This window comes from Zeus faber (assembly GCF_960531495.2).
Source record: "Zeus faber genome assembly, chromosome: 12".
NCBI classification, from domain to species: domain Eukaryota; kingdom Metazoa; phylum Chordata; class Actinopteri; order Zeiformes; family Zeidae; genus Zeus; species Zeus faber.
This window is the reverse complement of record NC_137196.1, coordinates 5,110,399-5,122,888: the sequence shown is the minus strand read 5'-3', so window position 1 is coordinate 5,122,888 and position 12,490 is coordinate 5,110,399. Positions and strand designations below refer to the sequence as shown.

The 12,490-nt window shown below is 43.9% G+C and overlaps 1 protein-coding gene across 1 annotated transcript in view; it reads right to left on the bottom strand.

The window, feature by feature from the left end:
* Positions 1–805: 805 nt before the first annotated feature.
* Positions 806–12,490, bottom strand: part of hecw1b (HECT, C2 and WW domain containing E3 ubiquitin protein ligase 1b) — a gene marked incomplete at both ends in the record, with an annotated part of 53,429 nt that continues 41,744 nt past the window's right edge. The window contains 12 exons of the mRNA XM_080011224.1: positions 806–917; positions 2,476–2,674; positions 2,818–2,932; positions 3,031–3,177; positions 4,063–4,192; positions 4,387–4,485; positions 7,103–7,255; positions 8,266–8,379; positions 8,533–8,647; positions 8,989–9,092; positions 9,689–9,772; positions 10,028–10,124. Coding sequence (XP_079867350.1) covers positions 806–917; positions 2,476–2,674; positions 2,818–2,932; positions 3,031–3,177; positions 4,063–4,192; positions 4,387–4,485; positions 7,103–7,255; positions 8,266–8,379; positions 8,533–8,647; positions 8,989–9,092; positions 9,689–9,772; positions 10,028–10,124 — 1,469 coding nt within the window. The remainder of the gene's footprint in view (positions 918–2,475; positions 2,675–2,817; positions 2,933–3,030; positions 3,178–4,062; positions 4,193–4,386; positions 4,486–7,102; positions 7,256–8,265; positions 8,380–8,532; positions 8,648–8,988; positions 9,093–9,688; positions 9,773–10,027; positions 10,125–12,490) is intronic.

Genomic DNA, 12,490 nt, shown 5'->3' with positions numbered 1-12,490 from the left:
ACAACAAACATGTGCAATAATATGATCCATCTAGGTAACGCTAGATCCTAACTGACGCTGGATGCTAGATGGATTATTAAGATGAGGAGAACTGCATTGCGGGGTTTTGATCTTTTTGTAGGCTGTGTTAAAAACAACATAACTAATCAAATTGAGCCGGCCATATCCTTTAAAAACCTTTGTTTGTTTTTGAAACCTAAAAAAAACAATGGTGATCATAACATCATAAAATACAACTTTTTTTTTAAGTCTCTATTTATCACGTTAAATTATGTCAAAAGTGAAATTGATGTTTCAAAGTTGAATTGTGTTAAAAACATGTTTCCAGATCTTTGGCTTTGATTTCCCGAACTGAAATCTCTTACACTCTCTTACCGTCCTCTTAACCACTTGACAATCTTGATTCTTACGCTCTTGCGGCTACGCCAAGACCTGCCGTTGTTGTTTCCGCATGTTGCCGTGAACATTAAAAGTCCCGTGCTTGTCACTTTGAACAAAAACACAAAAGTCACAAGGTGGCTATGTGTGCGGGTTGAGATCAGCCCCGGTGTGGCTTGGGTACAGTAATGCGCGGGTGTCACAGTGCTAGATCTGTATTTGAAGCGCACTTCCTCCAGGGGTGAGGGGGGGGGCAGGGGCCGGGATCAGTGTGGTTTTGGTTTGTTCGTTTTGAAAGATGGCTCCTTTGCACTGTCGGTAGATGTGGCTTACACTCTGTCGGAAACCTTCCAGATTTTAACGACAGATCAGATCCCTAGGCAAGTCCCTGAGAGTGCATTTATGTGAGTGAGTGTGTGTTTGTGTGTTACTCGAGTCCAAATGTGCTCGTCTCCTCCACAGCGATGAGTAGTTTGTCATACAGCATGTTGCATGATGGGTAAGGGGGGAGGTCCAGTCGGTTAAAACATGTGTGAGCCCTGTAAAAAGAGATGCAGGGACGGAGTTATATTTCACATCGGATTATCGGTTTGCTTCTCCAAATAAAAAAGAACTCCAATCCATGAACAAAAAACTCCCCGATCCTCAATATAAGTGCTTAATTTTCTTAAAAACTATGTTGAAATTGACTGTTTTACCATATGTTTTACTTATTACTTAGAAGTAGAGTTAATTCTGGCATTACAAAATTCCATTATCAAGGACTTCACACGAAACAAATAATATGATCAATTTTCAACGTGATCTTTATTAATTTAAATATAATATAATCTTAATCTCAGTGTCTATTATTTATATTAGTATATCTATTATATACATGTTGATTATTAATCTCATTGTGATCCACTATTATAAGTTTCTATTTCCAACCATGCTGGATTAAATTAACCATTCCCTGGTATCATTCTTGTCATAAAAGCGACTCTGGAATTTTTAATATGTTACAATATAAATAACAAAACCAGGGGAAATATCTGAGGTTTTGAATGATACCATTTTTCAAGGACTTTTCAAGCACTTCAGCACAAAATGGGGCTATTTTCAAGGAATGCCAGGACTTAAATCTCTGATGACAAAATTCAAGCACTTCAAGCACCTCAAAGTTGGGGTAAGAGCTCTATAAAAGGATCAAAGTGTTACATAGGTTAAACTCAGTTCTATGAAGGTCAACACGCCACTGTATGGGTCAACAGCATAGCAGGTTAAGTCAGGAGGGGGATGTAGTGCGGCAATGAAGCTCATGATGGACATTGCAGTTCAAATATAAATTGTGTTGCTGATTTGAATTGAATAATTCTGCAAGGAGTTCCAATGTCTGGTTCTGTGAGTCACTGCTGCAATGGCCACATGTGACACAACCCCAACGCCACAATCCGGGCAGTTGCAGCCATCAGGCCAAGCAGGTAGGCCGCACTTTACAGCAACCTGCTTCTCCACAATGAGCTGGGGTAACGTGTGCGTTTTAGTTTAGCATAGTTACGATAGTCCTTGTCTCAGTAGAATAGAAACCGATTCTCAGGAAGCAACAAGAGAATGTACACACAGACACGCAGCCATATTTATAGTTGGTGACGGTATGTCCACCGGTAGTGCGGCTGATTTGCTATACAGGTTCCGAGACAGCTCCCCCTCTCGGCGAGGCTGACCCATACAGTGGCTTGTTGACTGATTTGAAATAGAAACTCCAATTTTGGGGACATAAAAAAAAAATAGGGATTTTTAATAAAAAAAAAAAAAGTTGTTTTTATAATCTGCAACCAAGCTTCGACAATGTGGTTGGAAAGCCCAAAGCCCTTTGGAGAGCCCAGACTTCTCCTCTCTCCGCTATGTGCCTTTTGCTGATCATAGGCGAGAGCAAAGTAAAATCACATAAATCCACTGAAAGATGATAGGTGATAGTATGGACTTTGTAGATCTTGTGTGTATCTTAACACACATAGAGAGATCCCTACCACACACACACACACACACACACCCACACACACACACACACACACACACACACAAATATTCCTTCCTGTATTAATTCCAAGTGACCTGGGCAGCGAGGTGATCTTGCCCCACTTCTCGATGCAGAAGCGGCGGAGTCCGTTGGAGCCACGCAGGGCGATAAAGCCCTCGTAGGGGACACTGGACGTCCCTGTGACAAACTGGAGGAGACGCAGACGCTGCTCATTGTTGAAGCGCTCAACCACAGCCCAGAACCACCTGATCACTATGTGGCCGTCATGGTAGCCTGGAGGGAGGGAGGGAGGGAGGGAGATAAGATAAGATAAGATAAGATAAGATAGATAGATAGATAGATAGAGAGATAGAGAGATAGAGAGATAGAGAGAGAGATAGAGAGATAGACAGACAGACAGACTGATAGATAGATACCTCCTCTGTATTCTGTGTTATTCCTCCAATCGTTCAGATCTATCTCGGCCGTGCCGGCTATGACCAGTTCTAACTCTCTGGCGTCAAACACAGACACCAGCCTGGAGTCCACCACCTAGCGATAGACAGAAGAACGATCAGGAAATACTACTATATACTATATACTATTTTAGGATATTAAACAACATTTCGATCTATATATAACACAGGTACCTCGTAGAATCCCCTGACAAGCGCCTCCGTTTGCTGAACCACCCCTCGTTCTACCCGCCAACGCACCATGCGATCTATGTACTCTTTCTTGTTCTTCTCTGTCACGTTGATGTTGGAGCCCCCTGATTTCAGCTCTCTTTCTGTCACCTGGAAGTTTCACAGACAGCCGCTCAGATGTTATCAAATCGTAATTTGGGATACCATGTCTGATACAATGCTTGTGTACTGGTGCTCGGAAAAAAGCTCAGATGCCCAAAACCAGGTATGTACAGTAGGTATGTGACATAGTCACGGCAAGTTACTGTGATAAAGGTTAGGTTCACCATTTTTTAACCCAGGCCTGATTTTAATGTTGGTTCCCGTTATTTATGACTGTTTATAGTTATAAAAAGCGTTTAAAATGAAAGTTAAATATCCTTTTCGAACAGGACGAACAATATTGTCAGAGAAAAAGTGTCCACAAATGAGCTCTTTTCTTCATATCCACGCTAACATAAGAGACCATCATAACAGAAACAGGACCTTGCACTTCTTCCTACAGGCAATCAAATGTACTGCAGCCATGTTACATTTGAACGAATCGCATTGCAAAAAGTAATTTTAAAACATGACTACACAAAGACACTTGTGACTGTTAACGAAGTTCTGGAGATTTTACAAGTTTTCTTTAATTTATTTAACATTTGGCCCATTGCATTTAAGCACACAGTGGGAACCTGTACCAACAGTAAAGCATTCAATGAGGTTGTGCTATGAACAGTTATAAATGAGTGATCAGAAACGGAGTACAGTGGTTAGTTACGGAAGTTTCACTTCTCCTAGTTCACGTTTGGGTGTCCTTAGCAACCGCCATTCCTGCGGGATTTGGCTAAAATGGGGGTTCTACTGCAAGTTATTTGAAAAGAAAAAAACCTTCATCATATCGTGAAGAAACGACGATGATGGTGCAAACACCAGAAATAACCACTTTTTTTATGGCTATATAATGCTAGCGACATTAGAGAGGAAAGAGCAAAGTGAAAGTCTACAGACCTGACCAAAGACCTCCTCGTTGACGGTGAAGGTGAGCTCCAGGACCTCGGTGATGTCGTTCTCCTTCATCCACTGCAGCGACTGGTGGAACTCCTCGTCGAGATACTCCAAGTCGCTGAGGTCCGTTGCTCTGTTCCAATGAAGATGCACATTATTATTCATCATGAATCTCCTAGTTAAGCAGTTGTGCAAAATACATACACCATGTAATACATTTTGTGATCATTCTGCTCATTTGAGGTAATGTCATGACTGACGCGGTTGGAAGTTATTATTACCTACTCTTTCAACTTATTTACGGGATGAACATCTGTCTGTACTTACAGTCTGAGCAGAGCTTTGTAAAATGGCCGCGTGAAGAAGGCATCCAACAGGTACTGGTGGATCAGTGCCAGACCAAGAACTCGACCACTGAACCGGAACCTGTGAGAAATGAATTGAGGGATGCAAAACAATAAAGGTATGATTAGATTCACTGATTCACTTTGATGGGAAAGTTGGAGGCAAAGTACAAAAGTATTTTTTCTCTTGAATGGTGAGTGGTCAACATCCAACGTCCATACACGATTAAGCTAGCAGTGGCTTTGAGACTGTACCGAAAGTGTCAATGCATCCAGCATTCTCCACAACAAAACCACCTGTTAATGATAATAATAATAAATAAAGCTTCAGGCAGCAATACACGTTTTACAGATTACCGGGTTCTCTGAAACGCAGCACGATTTTCCAAGTTAACTTGAACGCAGCATAGGCTCCTCCGGTCTGTCGTCTCCCGGTTGCTCACAGAGCAACCACTAAGCAGTCTACACAGCGCAACCTTCCTGTCTTTAAAACAACCGTCCATGTTTTCCTGTAAACCAGAACTTCTCATTGTTAGAACTCACCATGTTGTATCTAGAAACAGGGCTGCACTCTCAGTGAGAGTGGCCTTTGGTGCTGTGTCGTACACGTAATTTATTTGTTGAGTTTTTTCCTTGGATTTCATTTTAAGTAAGTTACATTTCCATGAAATACAAAAAAGATTGAGGTATTTCTGTGCGTAACTGCTATTGCACCGCTTTTAATTTTCCTACGCCTTGCTGGATCTTGAATGCATCGGTGTCACAGCCCCAGCCGTGCCTTTCTGTCCCCTAGTCTCCTTATGTGTCTCTCCTCCCTTTCCCTCTTGTATCTAGTATGTCCATGTCAATGACTGACGGAGCAGCGCGGGCGTGGCTCCTGATACTAGGCCCGGTTGGCCCAGCTGCTCCTTGTCCCACTTATCTCCACTCTCCATAAGAATCTCGGCTCCTCATCCAGACCTTGTGTGATTGTATCATCGCCTTATGTGGTATTCGCGAGACTGCTCTCTGTTGGATTCTTATGTATTTGTTGCGCCTTGCCTTACCTGACCCTGCCCGCCCCTCGTCTCTAGAAAACCTCCCACGTGCCTGCCTGCCTATGCCTCACCACTGGCCTGTCCACACTCTGAGCTCTGTGCCTTCAGCCTGCCAGCCTGGACCCCGAATGACCCACCTGCCCTTTATTCCATCCCACATCACCCAACATGTCTGAGTCCTATCCACCTCGTTCATGACAATCGACACTGACAAATTTTTAAGGATTTGTTTTTTTATTTATTTTTTTCATTAACCCGGCAAAGTAATTTGGACACCAGATTTAAATTATCAATCGAACAGATCTACTGACAAATACCAGGTAAGAAACAATATAAACGTAAATCCTTAGTTTGGTAATGTCAAAACACTACAGAGTCCACGCTGCACACTGGACACAGTCCAAATGGACATTCTCAATCGGAATCTCTACATTTATAGTAAATAATAAACGCCACTTACTGTAAATCTCATCTTGTTAATTTTAGAACGAGACGTGTGATGTGTCAGTTAACCAAGATCAATTCATTATTTTGGGTCAAAGTTGTCGGTTTTTCACTAATATCTGCTCCGTATGTGGATTGATTTGGATGAAATTTAAACCACGAGATCCTTGTGACATAGCTGTGGCGGACCGACGGGCGTGGTCAAGCACTGGCGGCAGACAACAGCACGGTTCCCTTCTCTGCGGCCGACAAGCTGCCCGGAATCGGCCTGATCAGCAACCCCGCGGTGCTGATTGGTCCGACTCAAGGCAGGGAGATTTCTTAATGTTTGTCTGTCTTGCAGAGGGGATCAGCGCAGAAGCTTGTCAGCCGACCAGGAGCAAGACTGGAATGTCATTCCTCCTGCGCCCAAAATCATTATTATTATCTATTATTTATACTTGTGGCCAGCAAGCCATTTTGTTCTTCCTTATAATAAAAACTCTCGCTATATTGGCAAACCATAGTAAGAAAGACTCATTCCCCTCCCTAAACCCCTACCAGAGACTCCCACAATAACTTTTCAAGCAACAACTGTGTTTGTAGATTAGGCTGAAGTATGTGTGTTCAGACAGAGATTTAGTATCGGCTCATCGGTGTAATATCGGTCAAAATTTGGTTGGTTTTTCGTTAATATCTGCTCCCTATGTGGATTTATTTGGATGAAACTTAAACCACAAGGTCTTTGTGACAACGCGGTTCAACAAGATGTAGACAGTGTTTGTGTGTTATGCCAAAGTTGCTTTTTCAGATAGTTTTATGCTTCAAAATTCCGAGAATATTTTCCCGAACAATAACAATAAGGGGCCGCCGAACAATAACAATTGTTCTGCTGGACTCCTCATAATACTGTAGTGTAGGAGCCATATTTAAGTTTTTTGAAACTAAATATTATCCATTTTTTGGAAGAATATTTTTTTTGATATGTGGTAACTGCAGCCCATATCATTTGAATTAACTCTCTTTTTTGGTTAAACAATTTGAATCATATGCAAACTTTAAAGAGATGGCACCTCAGGATTGACATCTTCTCAATGTTTCTAGGCAGCCCCGATTCATCTTTGGGGGCCGCCGGGTAGACATTCAATTCCAAAAGACGCTTTTGACAAAAGCTTTTGCCAGTCCATACCTGGATTTCTCTCTCTCCCCTGGAACTCCCTCTTGGCATATTCGACTCACCATTCCAGATGGTTCTCCACGAAGGCTGACATGGGGCTGATCTGAACGGTGTAGGTGTCGTTGGCTGAGTACTCAAACAGGCCATAGTAGGGGTTAAACAGCTCCTGGGACAAGAGGAAGAAGAACTCTCTGGAGGGCCCACTGTAGTCCAACCTGAAGGGGAGTAGTGCGACCATATAGATTAACAAGATCTGAGGAATTCCACTCAGATATTGTAATCCATAACAATACACTTCAAGTCCCAGAATTCCATTAAAAAACGTGTTTTTCACCCCAAAGTCCGGGTATAAAAGGATGCCTTCTTCGATTGCTATTTGGTTGTGCGTGCAAAGGCAGACCCCGCCACCAACCAATTGAAACCGCATACAGAGGAATACATACAATAAACGTCTATGATACATCACCAGAAAAAACATGGTAATGAAATAAGATCGTAGTGCATGATCTAATGAAAGTAATTTCTATGCCGTAATGACTAAAATGATATCCGTGCCAATATCATAATAAAAACCATGGTAATTAAATAAGATCATAGCGCCTGATCTAGAGAAATTTAAGGTGTTAACCTCAATCGCTGTATTTAACGAGCTGAGGAATGATGGCAATCCTTCATGGTCTCAATTGATGACCCCAAATCTGAAAATTAGCTTAATATTTACCCTTAATATTTATATTTAATATTTTTTTGGTCGGGGTGGTCACCGTCACACTACATGGGGTAAAGATGGCCGTTTGTTACTCCCGACCCTCGTATTTGGGCCTAACGCTAACCACAACAGAATCGTGTGAACATCGGGCTGAATTAGTGTAGTTTGATGGCTCCAGCTACATTATGGAAACTAGGAAAACTGTAATACGTACCTAACACAACTAAACTGAACCCTGTGTATTGCTGCCTGCAGATATATTAAATATTATCCTTAAATGAAAAGAGTGGCAATCAAAAATTTGACTTGTTTTCGTTTAGCTATCTTTACATTGCTAAATCTCTGCTATCTTCTACGTGGCGGGAATTTGTTAATGTCATTCAATCTCAACCTGAGCGCATTCCCGCTCACCCATCACACTTAGTGTTAACAGTTAGTAATTAAGCCTGTTTTACGGTGTTATTTCAATGGTGGTACCAACTGCAGAACATTAGTTTATGTGAAGGCCGCGCTCACCCCTCCTCTCCAATGAAGGTTATGTAAAGCTTGTTCCTCTGCAGCTCTTTCCGTGAGTAGGCCATGACTTGGTTGAACGTGCCCTCCAGGAGGTTGTCTCTGCGAACCATCAACCTGAAAATCCAACGGAATAATGATAGCACGATACCTTGGAGTTTAACAGCCTTGAAACACTGAGTGTGTGTGTGCGTGTGTGTGTGTGTGTGTGTGTGTGTGTGTGTGTGTGTGTGTGTGTGTGTGTATGTGTGTGTGTGTGTGTGATCTTACTTAATCTTTCCGGGTCCCTGTCCGTAACCCTTGGCTTCCAGTTTTCTGTAGAAATTTCTTAACTTAGCCTCAAAGTCCCGCCTATAGGGGGCTGGTGCTCGGGCTCTTTGGGTACCTGCAAAAAATAAATGGCAAGATCGCATAATAGGATGGGGGTTAGGGTTAGCAATCCCTTTGCAATCATTTTATTGACTTTTGTACATCTCAAAATGAGCTATTTTGGCCAAAACACAGTTCTGTGTCTTCTCAACTGGAACCTCACCTCCTTAAAGGAAATGTAATGTATTGTTTGAGGCTTAAACGTTTGCCCGGTTGGACTACATTCAGGTACAGTGAGAAGCTGCAGCAGAGTGGTACGTTTCTCAGAGGTCAAAAGCCTTAGGGAGGTTTTATTGGGACACCTATTCATTCAGGCATTTTGAGACGTTGAATTCTCAAGACGCAACGCACCTTTACCAGGTGAGTTGCGTGGCGACACTCCGGGGGAGCAGTGTGGTGAGAAGGAGAAGCCATGATGAAAGGATGCAGGGACATAAGACATGATGTCCTCCTCAAATAAGCTGACAAAAAGAACGAGGGGGAGAAGGTTAAGATATTTTTCTTTAAGGAATACACAGTTACAGTGCTAGCCACCCAGAGTATGGCAAGCCGTTTTAACATTTGATCCATAGGATGAACTATTCACTTGTCACAGTTACTAGTAACTATTTTAGTTTTACTTGTCAAATGTTTGAGGTACTAGTGCTTATTTATTAGATATTAATAACTACTCCAATTGTTACTAGAAACAATGTTACAAGTAACTATCACTAGCAACACTCAATAGTAGTAATAGCACTCAAATAATAGTGACTAGTAAAATCGGAATAGATACTAATGGGAGGCAAATATTTGTTATCTCAAACACAGAGCCCCATAGGGTTCAATGACAAAATTGTCCAAATTGGTACTGGTAACATTGCAAAACCTACTAGTAACAATAAGAATAGTAACTTGAATCGAATAAATAAGTAATTGTATCTAATACATCTTGACTAGTAAAACTAAACTTGTTACTAGTAACTGTTGGAATAGAAACTAGTAACTAAAATATAAGTACTTGTGATTTTTAAAAAGTGACTAGTTTGTCCTGTGAATTGAGCTTTAGTGTAGTCACCTTAGCAGCATAACTAGATCAGCATCACAGGACAGACGCTCTAGTCGCTGAGTTCCCTCTGTCCTGATATAGTGGATCTTCTCCCTGTTTACACACACACACACACACACACACACACACACACACACACACAGGAAGGTGTACAGTATGTCTTCTTCAGGTCTGATAGCACAGGGGTCTCTACATTTTTTTTTGTATGGCCTGAAGTGAACATAAAACTTATCTGGGCTGAAGGGGAAAATACTTATTTTTTTAAACTAAAATTGAAGGACTCATGGAAGATATAGCCATGTAGCCTAAAATATATTTTCATAATGGGCTAAGTCTTTGGCATGCTACCTTAGGGAGTGATTCCTGGACAGGTTGGGCTGGCGCTCCGTCAGGATATCCAGGATCCCCGGCTGCCGCAGGAAAGCCACAATCTTATCGTTGTAGGCTGGAAGAAAAACAGACAGACAGAGGAATGAGACAAAGGAAAATGGAGGCAAATAAGGACATTATTATTATTTTTTTATTATTATTATTGTTATCACACAACACTGCGTTGGAAATAGTTCAAAGTCAATTTTTAGGGCAGGGGGTTCCCACACCATGGTCTGCACCAGGGTCCATGAAGGTATTTCAGGTGGCCGCAGCTAATTTTCCTTCGGTTTCTCCGCTGCAGAGCAGATCGCAGATTACTTCTGAAAAAATTCCCCGAACCATTGTTTGACAACCCTTATAAGGAATAGGGTTTTATTTTTTCGCTGTCAGGAGATTTGCACTTTTTGTCAGCAAATAAGTCAGTGGAGGATTATATAAATTAGAGAATTTCATATATATATATATATATAGAGTTCAGTTTAGTTTTTCTTTTGGCCCACGAGCCACCGTTTGATTTTAAAAAGAACACTTAATAAACACGGCAACTGACGCCTGCCACCTCTTCCTCATTCCCCTCCTCGTTCCCTCACAAGTGGCACCTGAATAAACTTGGAGCAGCACAAGGCAGAATCCTCGACGCCCTCCCCCCTGAAACAGATGGTCGCAGCCCTCGGCACAATGCAGGAGCCATAAGCCCTGCAGTTCCAGGAGATGGCGAGGGCCCACGAGCGGGACCAGGGGGTGCTCAGGGAAAACCAGCAGGCCATCCAGATCCTCCTCCGGGAGCGCACCAGACCCGGCGAGGAACGACCGCTGGGCCCCTCCCGTCCCCCCGCTACAGAAGATGATGGAGGAGGATGATCCCGAGGCATTCCTCGCTACCTTCGGGCAGATGGCTGAGAGGGCCGGAGGGAAGAACCGCGAACAGGCGTGGCGGCTCGTTCCACTTCTCTCAGGAGAAGCCCAGCTGGCCCTACCGCCGGAGCAGCTAGGCTCTCGTTCGGAGGGCAGTGATGGAACGGATTGGGAGGACACCTGAGGGTCACCGCCTGCGCCTCTGGTCACTTCCCTACGATACTGCGGGCTGGCCGTTCCTACATGCCCAGCAGCTCCTGGCCCAGTCGTGACTCAGACCAGAGGAGCGCTCCCCGGACCAGATTGTTGAGTCAGTGGCCACCGAACAGTTTGTGGACAATCTACCGGCCCTCACCGCTAGCTGGGTAAGATACCATCGACCAGCCTCCCTCCAAGCTACCATAGGCCTCACGGAACCCCCAGTCCATCCCATGGAGGACTTTCATCTGGAACAATCAAATTAACGATTCGCTTTGAGCGGGTAGATAAAATCGATGGTGGGTTAGTGCGTCCGGAGGCTGCGCTGACTCACCCGTATTTTGCGATAATTAGGGATAGATTATATCGAGTGAACCGTGACGCTCAGTCAGAAGAAGAGGTTACCCAATTGTTAGTCCCTAAAAGCCGTTGGGATTTAGTCTTCCAGGCGGCTCATTATAACCCGATGGCCGGTCACCTAGGACACTAGAAAACACTCGAGCGGATAATGGCCTGTTTCTATTGGCTGGGCTGGTTCGGCAACGCTGTGCTGCCAGTCCCGAGTGTCAGCGGGTGAATCCACCAGCTATTCCCAGAGCGCAGTTGAGGCCCCTCCCCTTAGTCGAGACTCCATTCGAGAGAATCGCTATGGATCTCATTGGGCTATTAGACCGTAGTGCTTGGGGCTATCAATTTGTGTTAGTCCTAGTTGACTACGCGACCCGATACCCAGAAGCAGTGCCATTGCGCAGAATTACGGCCAAAAATGTGTCGCAGGCTCTGTTTCAGGTCATCTCCCGGGTCGGGATTCCGAAGGAAATCCTGATCGACCAGGGCACTTAGTTTATGTCACGCACACTGTGCGAGCTGTATGGGTTACTGGGCGTCCGCTCAATTCGGACTAGCGTTTACCACCCGAAGATGGATGGCCTGGTTGAGGGCTTCAACAATACGTTGAAAAACATGATCCGGGGGTTCGTCCACGATGACAGCAGAAATTGGGACACATGGCTGAACCCCCTGTTGTTTGTGATGCGGGAGGTTCCCCAGTCCTCCACAAGGTTTTCCCCCTTTGAGCTACTGTTCGGCAGGAGACCTGGGGGGTGCTCGATCTGATTAAGGAAAAGTGGTCCCCCAATTATGTGAGAACTTGCTCCAAGCCCAGGAACGTCAGCGCTGTCTGTACGACAGGAGGACTCAGTTAAGACAATTCTCACCAGGAGACAAGGTGTTGAAATTACTGGCAAAGTGGCAAGGGCCCTTCGTGGTCACACGACGCGTGGGGGAGGTCTATTATGAGGTCGAACGGACAGACAGGAGAGGGTCTGCCCAAATTTACCACCTAAACCTCCTAAAACAATGGAGGGAAGGCGTGCCCGTAGCACT